Raw genomic sequence first — 20,465 nt, 5'->3', positions numbered from 1 at the left:
CTGGGTCCAGATTTCAAGGGTTCACAACATCATCTGGAGGATTTTCCCTCTTTTATCATTTTCTGCATACTGGAGGACTGCTTTCAAATTTTCAGCCTGTTCTGTAAAGACCTTGTTTTAACTGGTTTAAAGTGACATTAAGCCAAACAAACAATGCCATTCGTGTTAAAAAATTGCGGTTACAGCGTGAAATCCTAACGTCTTCGTGATTGTACACTCGAGGTGCATTTCGATGGTGTATTGCATTTCGAATGGAGGGGCTGTCTTCATGCGCAATGGAACTCGCCATGGGGGAGTGGGCAGCAAATAGACCATTCAGCATGCCCTCTTTGTGTGACTACTGCCAGGACTTCTTTCGTCTGCACTTAAGCAGGAGGTGTGAGCTCAGCTCTGCAAACTTTTGCCTTTCAATGGGTCGCATAATTAAAAAAGAAAAAAAAAAAGGGCATGGCTACAGAGCCTTTCATTTCGCATTGCAACCCCAAATTGCCCAGCTTTTATATGGACAAAAGCCAATCACTTTCATTTTATTCTTTGCTGAAAACAGCTAGCACGCCTTCGGGCAAGATTATTACTATTGCATGAGGTAATAGGATGCCACTGAGAATCTTCACTGTTATTTTTAACAATAACAGCCTTCCACGGCCTAAAAATTTCTTTTAGCAAGCTAAGTCGCCGCCAATGTAGTCCATTAAGAGCTACAATTTAACATACAGTGCTGTTGGTTGAGAAATTTAACTTAACTGAGAAATTAACTTGTACATGAATATGTCATCGCAAGAACTTAAGGTATAGCCCCATAGACAAAGAAAAGGTACTTTCTGGAAAACTTTATTTTTTGTGTTGTAATTTTTGTACGCAGTGTCTAGAGTTACGTCCGACGGAACCCAAAGTTGAAAACTAGAGTTACGTCCGACGGAACTTTAAGCCAGTTTCTAGAGTTACGTCCGACGGAACCCAGAATTGAAAACTAGGGTTACGTCCGACGTAACTTTAAGCCCGTTTCTAGAGTTACGTCCGACGTAACCCAAAATTGAAAACTAAAGTTACGTCCGACGGCACTATAAGCCAGTTTCTACAGTTACGTCCAACGGAACCCAAAATTGAAAACTAGAGCTATGTCCGACGTAACTTTAAGCCAATTTCTAGATTTACGTCCGACGGAACTTTAGGCCAATGTTTTGAGTTACGTCCGGCGAACGTAAAGCATTAAAAAAAATTACAGCTAACGGCACCAAATACCATGACGCTCCATGGGTGTAATCTGTCACTTGTACGATACACAACGTACGATGTACGATGCAGCGCTGTGGGTTCGAATCCCAGCTGGGTTGATGGATTTTTCAATTAAATAATTCAAAAATTTTCTGTACTAGTCCTTGTAGACTTCTCTCCATATCCAACATTTATAAAGTTTACTGCGTGGTTTCCCATCTACTGCATGCCCACCTATGTAATCTCCATAAAATGTACATGCAAAAATTAAGCTTGGGTGTTTTTAATGCCTGCACGAATATGTGCGAACCATTTCCTTCAAGTGAAAATTTCAGCTTTTCACTTCAATTCATTTTGCTGGCATCTGAATATAAAGTGACTGTTTGCTCCATATCACAAATGGGCATAAAAACCACCCACTCTGCCCATAATAGTAGCGACTTTGATAAAATACGTTTTTCATTAATCAGCCAGATCAGTTAACTAAAATTTATCGACATTTTTTATTCTGTGAAGAAATAAAGGAGTACCAGGGCATTCGCTTTATTATCACTAATCAATTATTTATTATTAGTGGTAGGTAATTGATCGATTAACCTTCCGAATAATCGATTAATGCTTTAGTCACGATTAATTGTTTTAACCAGTTCAAGCTTCTGAGCAACAGAAAGAAAAATGTCATGTTGAAATTATACGCAAGCATGTCGAGTATCACATTCGTGTTCAAATAACCCGCCTTACGTCAAGACAGATAACGATGCCAGTATGCGAAAAGATGGCAGTGATTAAAACCGAAAACAGACAGGAAAATAGCTACTCAATAATATTTCATCGACAACTCTTATCTCAACTCGTGTATCTTCATGCCACAGGGCAAAATTTCAAATAAAAACTACAAATATACACGGTACAAAAAACGACCAGTGGGCAATTATACATACCGTTTTGCCGTTATATAAACTATTTCTGTAGTAAGAAAAACGCGATTAATTGGCGCATGGCGGGCACTGATGTTCCTGTTTCTAGAAAAAATGTGAGTGACGATCGAGCTGATAAGCGTCGCGTCCGCATCATGCGCCGTGATGATGACGTACTTACCTCATCCGGAATGTGTCTGAACAAGTGTATGAGCATATTGATCTTATATGTACTACTACATAATTATCTACATAATTATTTTTGGTCATTTTTTTTTCTAAAAAAAACCACAACCGAATAATCCATGCATAATCGAATTAATCGATGCCAATTAATCGGGTTGAAATATTAACTGACACCCAAACCTATTAATTACTCTGGAACCATGTAAATTGGTTCAAGAATCTTCAAGAGCTGTAAATTTTTTGTGCTTTACGTTATGCCGGACGTAACTCAAAACATTGGCCTAAAGTTCCGTCGGACGTAACTTTAGTTTTCAATTTGGGGTTCCGTCAGACTTAACTCTAGAAACCAGCTTAAAGTTCCGTCGGACGTAACTCTAGTTTTCAATTTTGGGTTACGTCAGACGTAACTCTAGAAACTGGCTTAGTTACGTCGGACGTAACCCTAGTTTTCAATTCTGAGTTCCGTTGGGCGTAACTTTAGAAACTGGCTTAAAGTTCCGTCGGACGTAACTCTAGTTTTCGATTTTGGGTTCCGTCGGACGTAACTCTAGACACTGCGATTTTTGTATACAGGACATTGTAAAAAAATAGTCGTGAAGATGGGTGCAACACAAGGTTCTCATACTAAAAAGGTTTATTGCGAAGGAGAACAGTTGCCCCAGCGCAATTAACAGAACAAAATTTTGGTCACCGGGCTTTGCTCATTTAAGAAACTTAAGAAGCAGAGAGTGAATTTTTCTGGAGAAAGAAAACTGCTTGAAATATTGTTGACTGAAAAGCCTCGATGAAACATGGACCCTTTAACCCAGTGGTGGAACTGCTGCGCCAAGCTGTGCCAAGAGGGCCATCCTGCTCCATTCCGCTCCAGAAGCGTATTAATTTGAACAATTGCTCCATGTCTGCTCCAAAACAGTCGCAGGACAATGGCGCTTTCTACCGGGAATGAAAACATAAGTGAACATCTTACTGCCATTTTCCGTGAGATGGCACCTGAGCATTTCCGTTTCTCTATTTCCTGTTTGGCCGTGACGTGCGCACATGTTATGCATTCAAGCACGGATTTGACTGACCGACTGTAGACGGCCGTGTACAACTGCTGACGCCTTTGGTCATGCCTGTGGAGGGCAGATTGGGACATCAGATGCGCATATTGCCGCCCCCGCTTGTCTTTGTGGCCGCAGCGTTGTCATTTTGGGGAGCGTGGTTCCTTAAGACTTTTCGAAAGGACACTCCCAATTATGGCAACAAAGTGCTGCTGTTCTGGAGTTGTGTGCCTTGGGCCCAGCGCGTAACGCTTGCAGTGCGTAAGACCGGGCGGTGACTTTACAGGCCGATCAGCTTACTGTCGGTGGTCTACAAGGCACTTTCTGCTACAAGGTAATTTCTGCCACCTTAGATTTCAGTCAACCTAAAGAACAAGCAGGGTTCCATATAGGCTATTCAACAATGGACCATATTCACACGATCAATCAGGTGATAGTGAAGTGCGCTGAGTATACTGAACCCCTATATATAGCCTTCATAGGTTATGAGAAAGCATTTGACTCGATCAAAACCTCAGCGGTCATTCAGGCATTACGCAACCAGGGTATAGACGGGCATTACCCAAGAATACTAGAGGATATCTACAATGGGTCCACAGCTACCATTGTCCTCCATAAGGAGAGCAGTAAGATACCTATAAGGAGGGGCATCAGACGTGAAGACACAATCTCCCCAATGTTATTCACAGCATGTTTACAAGAGGTATTCAGAACATTGTATTGGATCAGGTGGGCGTAAGGGTTAATGGAGAATACGTTAGTAACCTCAGATTTGCTGATGACGTTGCCTTGCTAAGTAACGTAGGGGACGAATTGCAAAGCATGCTTTCCGCACTAGACGAACGGAGTAGAACTGTGGGCCTGAAAATTAATATGCAGAAAAGTAAAGTAATGATCAATAACCTCAGCAGAGCACAGCGATTTGAGATAGATGGCAAGGCAGTGGAAGTAGTAAGCGAATATATCTACTTCGGCCAAGTAGCGACCCTGGATCCCAATCATGAGGCAGAGGTAGCTAGAAGGATAACAATGGGGTGGAGTGCATGGGGCAGGCATTCTCGGATAATGAATGGCAGCCTACCATTGTCCCTGAAGAAGAAAGTGTATGACAGCTGCACGGTACTCACCTACGGGGCAGAAACTTGGAGGCTCACTAAGAGGGTTCAACTTAAATTGAGGACGACTCAGCGAGCAATGGAATGGAATATGATAGGTGTAACATTAAGGAACAAAAAGAGAGCGGAGTGGGTCAGGGAACAAGCGCGTGTTAAGGACATATTAGCAGAAATTAAGAAGAAGAAATGGGTGTGGGCAGGACATGTAATGCGAAGGCAAGATAACCGTTGGCCATTAAGGGTAACAGAGTGGATACCTAGAGAAGGCAAGCGTGGCAGGGGTCGGCAGAGGTGATGGGGAAATGAGATCAAGAAGTTTGCGGGCATAAGATGGTCGCAGTTAGCACAGGACCGGGATAATTCGAGATCTTTGGGAGAGTCCTTTGCCCTGCAGTGGGCATAGATAGACTGATGAAAATGATTGTGATGTTTTTTTTTTTTTTTAAACCAACTAAACGCTTCTGTTGGTGCTTTTATGGTCTATGTGGTTCTCTTTTCCTGCAGTCTTATTGCGTGTTGAGGAATTGCATGGCTCTAAGTAGTAGTCATTAGAAGACAATTTAAGTGGTCCAAAACAACCTGCTCCAAAAGCTGGAAAGTGTGCTTCAGATCTTCATTTTGGCTGCTCCAGGCACTGCTACAAGTAGCCAATTCTCTGTTCCACCACTGCTTTAACCACAAATTACCTCAAGTGCCTGCCGTTGTCTTGCCCACCAACAATCTGCACAAATTCATCATAGAGATGGGGAAGGCAGGTGCAGGGGTGAGACAGCTGCGCATATTGCGCAGATTTGATACAAACTTGTTTTCCTGCGCCAGGCTGCTCCGAAAGCTTGAAAATTGCAAAAATTGCGCCAAACTGCTCCAAAACAGTCTGGTAGTCTGGGATTCAAGGATTTGAACGCTCCCGTCAGTTCCAGTGGGGAAAAATGCTTACTGACGGCATAATTTTCCAGCCCCCCCAAAGTGATGCTGTTTTAAAGGTTTAATTGATTGATCGGATTCAATAAAAAAAACCTGCATAAATTGTCCCTGAGATAGTCTTTTCGAAAGTCACAATGTTGGGTTGCACATGTTATATTCTGTGAGTTTTTGAAGTTTTCCCATCAAAAACTATTGAAAAGTCCTGTAGAAGAAATAAGTGTACTGAGGCGTCAAACTACTTGCGCAAGTTGAGGAAAGAACGGTAATTTTTGGAGCGCTGTATCTCCGGAACGACATTACTGGGCGCCGCCGTCTTGTTCTGGTGCAGATTGGAAAACATGGCCACCGGGCGAAGCAGTTGCTTGCGGTTCAGGCAGAGTGCTCTTCGCCGCTGGGTTTACATTTAGTCGTTTGATCTGTGGCGACAAGTTGCGCGACTCGAAAGACAGGAGTTCATCAAAAATAACCACGAATTCGCCGTGTTTCGGCTTGAGTGTGGGGCGCGGTGCGCAGTTGAATTGGAATTTCGGATTTATTGCGGTGTCATAAAACGCTGAGTTATTGCTGCCTTTCACAGCGAGCTTGCGAACGGCGGGAATGGGCGATTGACACCGCAGAAATGGCGGGGCAGGCTACATCGCCGCAAAATGTTGAAGCAGTGTCCGATAGCGAGACGGGCTATTATTGCACGCTAGTAATAATGGTTCACTTATTTGAGGTGAAATTTAAGGCCAAAAAGGAGGTGGCACGTTCACGATCGGAGTGAACGTGCACCGTGGGGAGTGAAATGGGCAGGCTGGTGGGGTGACTTTCACCTCGCTTGGCGCAACTTTTGCCGTGGCTCTACACTCGTGCATAAAGCAGAGTCTGGGATTACAAAAATAATAATTTCGGCATTCAGATAATAAAACTGCCTTACGACTGCTTTCAATTCGATATTCTCACTTAGAACTCTACGCTATCTAGAGCCTAAGAATTAAAAAAAATGGTTTGTAAAAAGGTAGTGCAGTTCGTACCTTGTGATAGTGTGGTAGAAAAACTTTATTGAAGGGCTGTTTCATTGTTATGTACGTTCAAAACCGATTAAAAAGTGCACTTTTCCCTCGTGAGTTAGCCAAAATTCTGATTTTTTTTTTAGGCTCCTTAGATGGCATTATAAATGTCGTTATTCTGCTCCAAATCAAGGTTCTTCTGCTCCAAAATCGAGATTTAGCTGCTCCAAAAACTGCTCCCAAATCTGATTTATCTGTCTCACCCCTGCAAGTGGGCAACTTCAGGCTGGCTAGCAGTTTCCATGGCTCTTAGTAACGTTACCATGCATGTGCCAGTTGGCATTACTTCAAGCTTGTACAGTGTGTCTGGCATTATAAACACTGTCTTCGTGTAGTCTCTTCCATCCAATTTGCCAGTACCCTGTCTTCAGGTGGCCTGAAAAGTTCCTCTTAGAAAAAGATGGTCTGAGGCACTGACAATTTATTCTAGAAGGTAGACGTATGCTTTTGTGACTCTCTTCAGTCGTTGGTACACAGTTGACACAGAATCCTTATGTGTCATCCTCCTTTGAATCGTCTCGGCTTGTTGCAACTTTTTTACGTGTACGTCAGACGCAGTTGTCTTTGGGCTGCAGGTATGTTGCGGCACCAGCTGGCTGTGCTTTGACGGTTTATTGCTTTAGGGTATTGTCGCATGGATGCCTGGCTTGGTTGGTCAGGTGGCTCAGCAGACCATATGGATGGGAGCAACGGTAGAAGTGTGCTAGTTCTCAGCTCCCAAAGAGATTCGACCCCTTGTTCAGGCACTGTGCCGGCAAGGGGCATTGGGAATCAACGGCGTAACCTCGCAGACCGAGGTGTTTGTAGGGGAATCAACTGTACATGTGGCTGGCTTCTAGCAGTAGAACAGCGGGTGACAATCGGGAGTTTACCACACATCAGTCTTCCTGGTCTTGAGGCGGGTGGCAGTGGTTGGCTGTAGAATGGGGCCTCCTGGTGATGAACTGTGGAAGGGCCAAGGCAACGAATGGCAGCTGTGTGGGCCAGGGCTCTAGGCCCATGGGGGCACTGAGCATCAAGTCACGGGTTTGATTCTTGTCCATGGAGGCAGTTTTCCTTGTGGAGGCAAAAAGCAAACTCCCTTCCCTTGTCAAGATTTCGGCACATGTTAGAGACCCCCAAGTGGTCTAAATGAATCCATAGTCGTCTGCTATGTTGTGCGTCATAGCCCAGGTTAGCATCAGCATGTAAAACCTCGAGAACATGAGGTTAGAATTTGAGGCGCATGGGCAGATTCTGGCGAAATGCAAGTCCCGGTAGCTTGTTGGACTTTGTGGGTCTAATCGGTTATCAAGTGGGCGTTTAGTTGTGCCGTCATGAAGAGTCGCTTGCTCAGTATCTCTCAGGCAACCGCAGGGACGGTTTCACATAACGTGTCCAACGTGATGCCTATGGCTTGATGTGGTTTGTCATTAATGTACTAATGTTACGGTCATGCTGCCGTGAGTGCATGTCGTGGGTTTCTTTGTTCTTCTTCACCCACCCCCTTCCATGGTTGAAGCCTCAGACAGGAATTCAGCAACCATCTTTCAGGGGCTGCAGACAAAGCCAGCGAGGAGCTCTTGCTTTACACATCACAACAAAAGCCTCCTTTGGTCATCTTGGGTTTTCCGTGGAGAACACAAACCACAACCGCTTCTTGGGGGTGTTGTATACAGCATCAGCTCAGCCCACTTCCTTCGCACACCCGTAGAGACCATCCTGGGCAACTCTGTCTTGAATAGGCAAGGGGTTAAGGTAGCATTTACGGTTGCTCAACCAAATGCAAGCTGAGTGCTTGAGGTTAAAAACATTTCCCTCGTACTGTTTCCTCATACTAGCGGTGAAAGGCCTGGACTCCTTTGGCTAGCTCCACTCATTCTTTGAGTCTTCAGCAGGGGACCCGTTACTTGATGGGCGTTCCCAAGGCTGCTGTAGGACCATGGGACAAGTGGCGTTGGTCGGATCCTTTTCTGGTGGGAGATGAAACTCTGGCTGGAGGCCTTTGTGCCATCTGTTTGTTCAGTTTGGCTGGCTTGGTGGCTTCCTGAGGGGTCTAGGGGTCTTCAAGGGTGCGTACGAAGTGTGCTTACGAGATATCATGGAGTTGGGGATGATGCAAGGCTCTCGTACTTGGGCGACCTTGTGCTTCCCATCCAGGGTTCGCACAGGTCCTTGAAAACCTTGAAAACCCTTGAATTTAGTAGTGTCAATTTCAAGGCCTGGAAAGTCCTGGAATTTTTAAATGGTCCTTGAAAACCCTTTATTTTTCTGGAGAGAATCAATGGCCCTGTCTTTTCACAAGGATTAAAAGTGTTTGTCGTGGATTTTAGGTGCTAACAAATGTAAAGAAACATCGTAACAATCAAGTTTCAGTGTATTGCGTGAAATTACAAGTTTGGTGGGAGCAGACACTTAATCCAATCCATGTCACGATACAATCCAGTGAAAGCCAGCTTCTGTTCTCTATCTTCCATATAGTCTGTGGACGCATGCTCCTTGCATGTTTCCTGTGCCTCATACGCTCCATCTGCGTTTGCTTTTTCGTGCAAATGGTGGACATGTACATTGTTCATCCTGCCTTGCAGCAACACTTGCGGATTTAATTTTAGCTGATACTCTTGCTGACAAAGGAGGAGATGCAGGCACATTAACTAAGTTTTAAAATCAAACAGCCTCAGCAAACACAAAGGAAAAAGAAAAACCTCTAAATACCAGCCATGAAATAAAAAATAAAGCTGGGGAAGCATTTACGAACCCGTTAGAAACTATCTAAATGTGCACTAATGTGCTTAGGTATTGTGCAATAAAAAAACTTTTGCATTGTGTTGGAAAAGTTATAAATAATCCCATATAAAACGTTAGATGGGGACCTTGAAAATGTGTTTTCTGGTCCTTGAAAGTCCTTGAAAACCCTTGAATTTTTGCTTTTCAAGCCTGTACGAACATGCACAGATGAGAGTTGGCGGAAGTTGATGAGGGAATGCTGCAGTGTTTGGTGCTTTCCACAGGTTGGTACTCTATATTTTGCAGCCAACCATTTAGACCATGTGCATCTCACACCCACTTGTCAGCTCTTTTCTGCCTGACTGGCAATGCATGTGTTTGGCCTTGTATACAAGACTCACTAACAAACGGCATTACATCTAATATTTTATATTTTTACACTTGCTGTTCATCAGTGTAGAAGTAAGATTCTTAGGTTGTGTTCATGTCTGAGTCCAGGTTATGTGAGTTAGCAATGTTTGCAGCAGCAGCTTCTTTAAGAACTTAGTGAATTCACTAATAACTATGTAACTATGTATCAAAGTCACAGAATAAATTCGAAGTAGTGGCTGCATCCTTTTGAGCACACATTTTCAGATTTTGGGTAAAATAAGCCATAATATGCTACAAAAGTCGAGTTGTCTTTGCATGGTTATGTCACTGATGTGCAGCGAGACAGATTCATTCACCAGCTAGTATAGATAAAATATTCGAGTTGCTTGAATAGGACAAAAAAATTATGTCTGGAATCTTTTGCGGAAGCAGGGGAGCCTGCCTAGTTACCTATTGTATTTCCCGCACAGGCATGCTGAGACGAGGTAATTTTTCACTTTGTTGCAATCTGCAATCACCTGAATACCATTGGCACTGGGCCACGTATACTGTAGCAACGTATTCCCTAGCAACATTGTCTTCAGATGTGATACATGTTTGTAGTTCTTTCTTTACTGCAGGTCAAATAAACGTTTTTCCAATCCAATCCAATCTGTATGGAGTAGAAAAAGCAACCATATTTCATGCAGGTGGAGGAGCAAGTGTGAGGCCATAGAGTCAGCCTGGGCGCAATTTCAGGTAGGTGCCCTTGCGTTGTATACAGACCGCAGTGTTCTATATTGCGGTGTTGCCCCCTCTCCCCAAAAAGAAAAGGTTCCGAATTTTTCTTCACAGAACAAGGCATTTATGTGTGTAGAACTTCATTTAGTACCATGCTAGGACGGCTTCCGTTGCCCTCTTTCCTAACTTAGATCTCTAAAACTGTAAAAAGAAAATCTGCTAGAGAGGCTGTCACAGAATGGCAACCGTCTGTAGAAAGGGATGCACTGCACGCTATAATGGATGTTTGCTGCTGCTTTTTCATCAAGGCAAAGTGTGGAAATGTGTGCGCTTGCTATATTTGGCATACTGTCTAAAGAGGGGGCTTGCTATCCGCTAGAGTTTCTTTAAATTTTATGAGCACCAGAAGCACTCACCAAGCCCTCAGAGGTCCTAACACCCGTGCATGGGACCTTTGGGCCTGGCAGGTAGCATGAGCCCCCCTCAGCACCCATCACCACCCACCAAAATGGTGCAAATGCCTCCTGAGTGCATCTTTGTTTTTTTCTGTGTGTGGGTGTGTGTTGCTGCAGTTTGTAATATTTCACATGTGGTAGGTGCCTTCTTTTTGCTTGAAAAGATAAAACTTAATTGTGTTTCTCTTTTTGTTACTTTGTCATTGCCACTGTCTTCACAATCTTGGAAGTTTTCAGCAATGCTAAGAAGAGGGCCAGTTGGTACTGATCCATGTTTGACTATGCTAAGAATGCTTGCACTCACCGTGTGTATGTTTCTTGTCGTTCGTCTTGGCCTCTTGTAAACTTTCAGGGCAGTCAAACATGAATTTGAAGCTTTGGCTATGTCGATAATGACAAGAAACCACTAGCGCTATTTTTGGCTGTTGCTCGATCCTAACATGTGTATGATATTGGGGTGTAATTTCTGTGAAAAAAGGTGCACGTTATAATCGTGTAAATACAGTGATTTGTTTACAAGAGCTTCACTCAGAAATTTGGTGTCATTCATGGCTACAACTACGATGCTGAACTTATGTAACAAGTCCAGTGTTTCCACATTAGATGCTTTCCCTTATGATCTGGACCAATACTATTCGAACGCGTCAAGATATGGCCTAGCACGGCAGTGACTCTGCCTATTTACTTCAAACATTGGCATCTAGCCTCTTACTAAACACCGCTCAAAATCGTTTAAGTATTCTTAGCAGCTAAACCTAGTTTCTTACTGGAAGCTTGTTCAGTAAGCCCTGTTGGACCCCACATGGTTAGGTGGTTAACGGTGTTACCTATGACAGGTGGCCAATTTTATCTTTGCCTGTACCACAGGCTCTGCACTTTGAACCCTGCCAGCCGCTAAGCATTGTTTCATATCTGCTCCAAGGTCGACTGCCATAGTAGTTTTGCAGTTTGCGTCCAGGTACTGCTCTAGGATTCTAGAAATACTGTTTTTCCTGTTGGATTTGTGTGAAATGTGTGGCCGATTCACCCTCTGGCTAACTCGGCCCAGTGAACTAATGGATTCCTATCCCGTGCACCACACAGGACGTTGTCGAGACGTACGAGCTCGAGGTTCGAGTGCTCGAGCAGCAGAAGCAGGCCACCCAAAGCGAGGTAGAAAAGCTGACGGAGGCGGTCACAAAGTCCCTGGGCCACCAAAACCACCGCCAGAAAATCAGCTACCTGCGCAGGATCTTGGAGGAGAGGAGCCACTACAAGCAGGTGAGTGCAGAGGGCAAGTGTTTAAGGCTAGTTAGGATTTTGCAGCTCGTGCACTCATTAGGACTGAAGAGGCGCACTTTACTCTGAGGACATCGCTGAGTGCATGAAACGCGAGCATAGCATTCGAACAAGCCGGCATTCCTAACATCTAGGTTCAAATCCGATTACCATACTTACCCGATTCTAACGCGCACTTTTTTTCCGGAAAAATAGGTCGAAAAATCGCATGCGCGTTAGAATTGGATACGAAACCGAAACTGCCGAATCAGTGGAAATTTCGTCCCACCCATCGCCATCACCATCGGCATCGCCATCTCAAGATGGCGTCAAAGCTTTTAGCAACGATTTTTCAGGCGCGGGAAGCATAGGCGCCTAGGCTTTTCTATCGGCGTTCACATAAATCGTCAAATCGTTCCACTTGCGCTCTTGATAACAGCAATGGCAGCAGCGGCTCTCACGCGTTCAAAATGAGCGGTCGGCTGAAGCGTGCGCCTCCAGAGAAGCTCGTGAGATGGGCGTGCGAGGCGTGGGCCACACCTCGCACACCCATCGACCATGGTTGAACGTTCATTCAGAAGTGTGGCATCGCGAACGCACTTGATGGCACCGAGGACGAGATGTTGTGGTCAGCGGAGAGCGACGAGGAGTGAGATGAGTGAGATTACTTCGGGAAATAAATCGCCCGTTTCTCTCACATTCGTTTTTCTTGCTCACAAAGTTCCGTGCGCGTTACAATCAGAGGTGCAAGTTTTTTCAGTTTTTTTTGCCAGGAAAATCGGGTGCGCATTAGAATCAGGTAATTACGGTATAGTGAACTGTAATATGCACCGCAATTAGATCGATACAGTTCAACCTCGTAACGAAATTAAGGCACAGCGTGATTTGCTCGTTATAACCAATATTGCGTTATAGCCGTAGCGGGAATTTGCTGCAAATATTGTGCACTGTACTTGCCCAAAACAAATAGCAGGCAAAATTGGATCTTGCCGCATGGCTGTACACGACAAAATAACAGCATTCCGGAGATAAAAAGGAAAATTCACGCACCTACTTTATTGCAGTTCACAATATGTAACATATTTCAAACAGACATTGCTGAAAAAAAGTCCGTGATTGGATGGTGTTGCATCTTTCTGATGTGAACGATGTCTCGGACAGCTTCGTGCAAGATGTGATGGCTTTTATCATAGTCGCCTTCTGAACTTGCGTTCTTTCGCTTTTGCTTCCCGCCTGGAGCATTCAGGTGGCTCCAATCACGCGGTGCATAGCACGATAAAAGATAAGACCGAAGTGCTTAAAAAAAAATGTACACAATGTGGCTCCCGTAGCGCATGCCGGCGAATCACAACGAACTTGCAGGTGAGCATGCTGCGACCATGTGTGCCACGTCCAGCTTTGCGCGCATTGCAGGAAGATGCAAGGTTGGAATTTTGAACTGCTAAATACATCTGTCGCGTTGCGCACCGTCGTGAAATTGGCTCAATTTTATTTCCTAATGAAATCTGTTCATTATAGCCTGTAATGGGCAAATTTTGCCTCCTTAAAGGAGCCATGAAGAGAAAACACAAGTTTGGTTCATTCAAAAGATTGTCTCGTTAGAATCATACTGACACCACTTTTAACGTAAACTTCGCTCAAATAAGCTACATAATTAGGAAAAACGGGAATGGTCATGCGACCCACCAGCTCATTTCCCGCAACAGAACCTGTGATGTCACATGGGCTAAGCTCTGCGATTGGCGGAGGCTGGCAGAAGCAGACGCAAATTAGGTAGAGCTTACAAACTAGACGAACGAGCGATTTGCGCTTAAATTTAGGGCACATTCTTTACAAAGCAATAGGAATGATGGGACAACAGTGGAAGTTACGAAAGCACATGTAAACATAGAAGTACTGATGCGTTCTGCTGTTCGTACTGCGCACAGCATGCTTTGGTTTAGCTGCACAGCACTATGGGGCTTGGGGTTGTCTCAGACGACACTGGCCGATTGACGCAAGCAACGGTGTCTTACGTGACCCCATTTGTCGAGCGAGCACTGTTTCAGGGAACGAATATTTTCTCCCAGAACAAAAACAAGCCAGGTTTAAATGCGGGCAAAAACAAACCAAACGCTTGCCACGGTATGGTGGCGCCATCTAGGTTACGGAACGTAAAGAAACGCGGGAACAAACCAACACCGCTACAGGGTGGAGACAACCTTTGAACGGTCCCGTGCTGCCGCAATTGGGCCAACGGGCTCAACGCGTTATTCTTTTCGTTTCCCACGAGACCTAGCAACGCGAAACAGACAATATGATTCAAACTTCTTCAGTAAACCGCGCTGCGGCGATAATTTTAGCGCGGTTTTGACACGATGACTTGCTTCGGCGGTGAGCGAGCAACCGAACATGGCGGCGCCAGCGTTACGTGTCTCTACCCTGTACGGCGGATGCGTGAATGAAGGTACTCTAGGCTGCAGAGCGGTCGGTTCCCGTGATGTCACTTGGGACCACGAAAACGCACGATTGAGCGGGAAAATCAAAATTTTAACCTAAATTGTTTAATTTCTCAGTGAATAAAGCACCGTTAGTATCCGGACAAGCGCTGGGGGCACTATAAAACACGAAATCTTTCGAATAAAACCAACTTGCATTTTCTCTTCATGGCTCCTTTAAAACGAGGTTTAAATACGCTGCTTCCTATGGGAACTTTCAAAGGAAATTACAATTTGCTCGCTATATTCATTATTTTGTTATAGCCCGTCTCGTTATAATGAAGTTGCTGTAGTTGCTAACTGATAGTTGCGGTCCCAAAGACACGAGTGCTGCCTGGCTGCCGTGGGAAGACTGTTGCGGCCAGAGTGGCATTGTCTCGCGATGCCAAAACGATGCCCCAGCTACGCCGGTCGATCAGTGGACCTACCGAAACACCGCACTATAAACGTTATTGCGCTTCTGGCAGCCGCATTAAGGGCGGTAAGCTTATGCATTGACTTCTATGGGAGGCCTACCGGTGGCCAGGAAAACCCGCATGATATCTGGTCCCGCATTATAAGCGGTTACATTATAAATGGTCTACACTGTAGTACGCCTAGGGCACTTCAGAAATAGCTGCGACTTGGTAGAGTGGGGAGGACATGGGTCTTAACCCTTTATGGGACACAATGAGAAAAAACACGATCAATTCATTTTGTCTGTATAAAACTGATGGTTACTACATCACTATGTGACATATGAAATTTTAGTTTCGTCAGTGCAAAGGGGGACTCAAAAAAAGTGGGACGCATATGTCCCACTCGTTGTTTAGACAACCAGAGAATGTGGGACAATATGGTCCCAGTAACCACATTCGACAGGGCTGTTGGCAATAAAAAAAATGTGGGTACTAAATTTATTCAAAATTGCACTCTTGCAAACAGCAACGTCTGGCTGTATGAAAACCTTCACTTTCCGTTATGAAAAGGCAAGAAACATGTAGCACACAACGGCACGTTGCAGACTTTGCATACAAGTGCCGTCCTAATTTCCTTCGCCTTGGTAGAACACCACCTGCACCGTTTACGTCCGGTTGTCTTCACAGGGTGGTGGTCACCTTTGTGAAATCTGATTTCTCCAGGAACGCCCACCATCTTCTGTCCAGACTGACGTCCACGCTTCTTGTGCTGAAAAGCGGGAATGGCCGTCTTTTTCCTGAAGCTCTGACCGCTGATAAGCTCCCTTCCAAGGGCAAGACGAAACCACAAGTATTCGTTTGGTGTGAAGTGGCAATGCTGAATGAAAGCGTTGACTACAGCTGCATCTAAGAGGTAATAGAAGAGTCTGTACCAACCCTTTTTCGACCTACGGTCGCACATATATGCGTTACGCTTTTGGTCGAATCGGTCGACACCCCCCATGAACTTATTGTAGTCAGAGACTACTTTGGGGCATGTCACGCCCACCTTGGCTCCATTAGAAAGCATCCGGTTCACTTCAACCACCTCAGATGGATCATGGAAGTTTGACAGCATCGTCACATTTCGGTTGTCACGCCACTGGTACGCCGTCAATTGGCCCTTTGATCGCCAAACATAGTCCCCTCTCTTCAATTTCTGGTCCACTTTGATTTCATGAGGTAAATCCTTCCTATTTGTTCTAACCGTGCCTGCTGCCATAATTTGTTTTTCTGAAAGCTCTTCCATGAGCTTGGTCGTAGTGAAGAAGTTATCAAAGTAGAGCGTACTGTCTTCGTCAACATTGTTGCAAAGAGAAAGAACGACATGTTCTCCAAGTGTACGTCCAGCCTCTCTTTCTGCAGACTTCCCTTCATATATTTGAAACTCGCAGAGGTAGCCAGTCACAGAGTCCGCTCTACACCATACCTTGTACCCGCGTTTGATTGGTTTCATGGGGGCATACTGTTTCAAAGCCGATCGTCCTTTGAAACGCACCATACTTTCGTCAATTGCCTGGTGGCCAGAAGGCTTGTACTCTTGAAGAAACTTTTTGTTCAAGGTGTCCACAAGAGGTCGTATTTTGGCCAGTCTATCAAAACCCTCTTCACCTTTACTTTTTATCTTCTCATTGTCGTAAAAGTGCAGTGAGTTCATAATGGCCTGAAACCTCTTGAATGTCATCACACTGGATATCTCCTTCACATTGAAAAAGCTGTCGCTACTCCAGTAGAGGTACAGATGGTGCGCAGGATTTACGCTCATCAAAATAAGAATGCCCAAATAGGCTTTCAGTTCACCTTTTGTTAGATCGTGCCACCCTCTTCGAGCCTCCTGCCTGGCATAGCGGTTTGTTTCAAGCACGATCATTTCAAGTACATCATCATTGAAGTACAGGCTGAATGACTCGGATGGTGTACAAGATGAGGACAACTTGCTTGAATACTGCGGTTCCAGGCTACTCACAGAGCGATTGTTGAGAACCGAAAGAGCTGTAGACCACAAAGCGGTTCCTTCCGAGGCAACATCTCGGCTGTCAGAGTTATCCGATTGGACTGGCTCAGGACTTCTCGGGCGTCTTTTCCTTTTTTTGGGCTTCTTCCTGACGTACGATGATCGCCTCCTTTTTCCTGTGCTTGTGGATGGCTGATCAAGCGCGTTGTCATCTGAGTCACTTTCCTCGACCGGAGCCAGCGCGGGCACAACTTCATTCTCACTGTCTGCAAGTTCACTCTCGATGTCGCTTTCTCGAGGATCATCTGGAAGCCTGAACAGAAGCTCAACCGCTTCTTCAACTGATAGCGACCTCCCTGGAATGAAAAGAGAATGCAATAGCGCGCTAAAATTCCGACGTAAGCGAGACGAAAATTAGGCCTAGGAAATTTCGCCAGCTCTAAATTGCGTCACTCATGTTGCACAACTTTCCGGGTAGCCAGTACGACAATAAAATCAGAAAACATAACACAGTGATTCTATATAGAAACCCACACGAGAAATAAAACTTTCACACTTACTTGCCATTGTGTATTTAGTGCACGTCGACTCAAAATACCTGCGAAACTGAGCGCGGTAAACGAATTCGGAACGCTTCGAATGAAACGTTATATTGTGCTGCCCCCTAGTGCTTCGTAGAAAATAATGTTTAAAAACGTTAGGTTAGACACTCACCAGATGGCGACAGCAGTCTCAGCTAAACAGCGGCGGTGGTTTTGGTGTGGCGCGGCTTTTAAACTGCAGTCAAAAAGTGGGTTGTAAATGTCCCACTGTCCCATAAAGGGTTAAAACAATTTCTTTTAATTTTTAAGTAAATTCTGTGAAACTTGTCAATCTTGCAGCTTGTTTCCCCAGTGATTTCAAATATGCAATTATTTTTAAGTCAGTCAATTATTTCCCAATATAATTAGAGATAATTAACCATGTAATCCTTATATTTTCCAGTACTATGAACCCTGGTGAATGCAATAAACGAAGCGCTTTTCTTGATGCATCGCTTGAAACTAGTTTTACAGCTCAATAAACTTTTGTGGCACCAGTGGCAAGGAACCATTGTGAAAACCCATTTCAAATGCCAAAGTTTAATGAGCTGTTCACATGTACAAAAATGCAGATAGTAACCGTTTGTATTCGCTAGACAAAGATGGATGGGCTACTTGCATCGATCGGTCGCATTAACCTTTGCTAATTTACAAGGAGACAGCGCTAAAGTAAAATAAAAATGATTACACACATGAATTGTGACGTCATAAGCCTTCTCGTTTACGCTTGGTTGTCGTATGCAGCGACAATTGACAACGGCTGCTCTGTGCACCGTCGTGTTCCTCCAACACATCGAAAACATGCTTGCCGTCATAAAGTTTGACGCCTCTTTCTTCATTGAAGCCAGTAAAAAATTTGGAACAGTCGTTACGGTGAAATCCAGCCGGTTGGATTACACTGTTCGCCATGCCAAACGCCGCTCTAGCAGCTGGCTGCAGTGGAGCCAGCCAACGGGATGCTGGTGTGGCGGGGGGTGGTGCTGACACGGCGTAAAAGTGCGCCCTCTTTAGGTGTTGCACACTACCTATTGAGGCATCGTTAGCACCGGTTCAAGTGCGTTCCCTTTAATTTCAACGCAATATTGACGGAGTATACCTGCTGCCAAAAGCGCTTCATTAAGCATCGGACGGCTTTTACTTGCATCTTCCTCCGCCTCTTTGATGCTTTTGCAGCACCAGCTGCTTTCCCATCAGCGACGGTGTCTGTGTCTGCATGGCAATCCGCGAAGGATGCACCTTCCAGAATAGCATCAGAGACATTGCTAAGCTCTTCCCACAGTTCACCGATGCTGTTGCCTTTGTCCAGGCTCACTGCTTGTGTGGCTTTCGTCTCTAGTGCTGCAAGCGGAAACAGTTACAGATAATGTCAGGAGTCGTATTGCTCCATGCGTATCTCAACATTTCAGTTGCTGTCAGCAGGTGTATTTTCAGCTTGTGGCCGACACGAAGCTTCGCAAGCAGCTGTTCCTCAAGGCGTTTTCAGTAACCGTGCCTAAAAGCACAAATGATACCCTGGTTGAGGGGTTGGACTACCGCAGTTGCATTGGGCGGGATAAAGCACAGTGCAATGTGCTTCAGTGACACTCCGCAGTGGTGTGCCAAACAATTGTGATGCAAAAAGCAGACTTTGCGCCCAGTCTTCGCAAGCTCCTGGTCCCACTCCTGCAGCCAGTTCCAAAACAGCACACGCGTCACCCATGCCTTCCCATTAATTAAAGGTGCAGGTGATGCACATATGCGTTCCCTTGCAGGCACCAACGAGACTTGTACATGCCGACCAGAAGCAGTCGCAATTTCGAAGAGCCATCCATGTCCGTGGCTAACAGGATCATGATGCGCATCCTATTAAGAGGCGCCATGGCACTTCTCGTTATGATGCGCCAGAGTTCTGCTTGGTGGTAGTTGCCAAAACAGGGTGACACAACCCGTGCCTCGCCGCCATTCAGGTGGCGCCCTGGGATCATTTGCACTAAATAGCCAATTGAGTCATGCTTTGTGAATCTTTCTACCTGCGCTTTATGGCCAAGTAGTGGATAAACTGAAGCAGTTTAAAAGGGAAATTTAAAAAGGAGAAGGACTGTTCTTAATGAAGCCTAGACAGCTGAGATTGCAGCTGGCGAAAGAGCGACACATTGTAGAAGTACCGTTTTCTCATCAAAACGCAGCTAATTTAGGCTACCATCACTGTTCTAAAGCGACATTATAGCACAAATGCGCATTCCTTGTACGAGAAACTACACACTTGCCGGAAATTATGTCAAAAGCTTTACTTTTTTGCAATCTTTTTCCCAAACCATGTCTCTCCCTAAATGGTATGATTGCTATTGTGTGTGCTGCATCTTGTTAATTTTGTACCTGTCGTGTTCTGATAGTGGTCATTTGTCAAGTGTGTCTTTCAATTTTTGCAGGAGCTAGCGCTGAAGCAAGCTATCATTGAGGGCCTTGAGAAGAAGATCTGCAAGCTCGACAAGCAGAACTCTGTTGTCGTCCTGCCCAAGCCTCCACTTAAGGAGAACGTTGAGCCCTCAGTTGTTTGAGTGCCCCTACTCGATCCCGGTTTTGCACCCCGACGGAACAGCTAGTACAAAAAAAAAGCGTTTACCCTGTTGACGTCCACTGTAACATGTGTATAATGAAAATTTGTTTTTACCCGGTATATGCATGCCTGTGTGTCAAAAAAGTGTATAAAGGCTGCATGGACTATTCTGGAAACTAGACTAGTGTGGTTGTTGGAATGTGCCTCTCCATTACAACGGAACTGCACATGGAACTGGTTCTTCCAGTATTCTTTGATGGACGGTGGTCGGTCAGCAGCCAGGCCTTCTCGACTGCCACCAAAGTGCAAGAGCCTTTTAGAGACATCCTTGCTTTCTTTAAAAAAAGTAGTCCAACTTCAATCCGGCCCACGTGACTAAAAAAAATGGGACGACTTGGTGCTTATTAGTAGTAGTTGTAGGTCAAGGCCTCATTTGCGCTATTTAGTGGGTCCAAATTATTCTTGCATAAATTCATTTTCCAATATCACAGGTACAATTTTTTTTATCTAGTACCTCT

At 44.9% G+C, this 20,465-nt stretch overlaps 1 protein-coding gene across 1 annotated transcript in view; it reads left to right on the top strand.

The window, feature by feature from the left end:
- Nucleotides 1-20,128, top strand: part of LOC144155386 (uncharacterized) — a 72,404-nt gene extending 52,276 nt beyond the window's left edge. Inside the window, exons 8-10 of the mRNA XM_077686777.1 lie at nt 10,220-10,268; nt 11,789-11,965; nt 19,820-20,128. Of these exons, the coding sequence (XP_077542903.1) occupies nt 10,220-10,268; nt 11,789-11,965; nt 19,820-19,948 (355 nt within the window). The 3' untranslated portion in view covers nt 19,949-20,128. The remainder of the gene's footprint in view (nt 1-10,219; nt 10,269-11,788; nt 11,966-19,819) is intronic.
- The last annotated feature ends 337 nt before the right edge of the window (nt 20,129-20,465 follow it).

Source organism: Haemaphysalis longicornis, unplaced genomic scaffold, assembly GCF_048455015.1.
Source record: "Haemaphysalis longicornis isolate Haplotype H1 unplaced genomic scaffold, Haemaphysalis longicornis Haplotype H1 scaffold_1, whole genome shotgun sequence".
NCBI classification, from domain to species: Eukaryota; Metazoa; Arthropoda; class Arachnida; order Ixodida; family Ixodidae; genus Haemaphysalis; species Haemaphysalis longicornis.
This window is presented reverse-complemented; position numbering and strand designations above follow the sequence as displayed.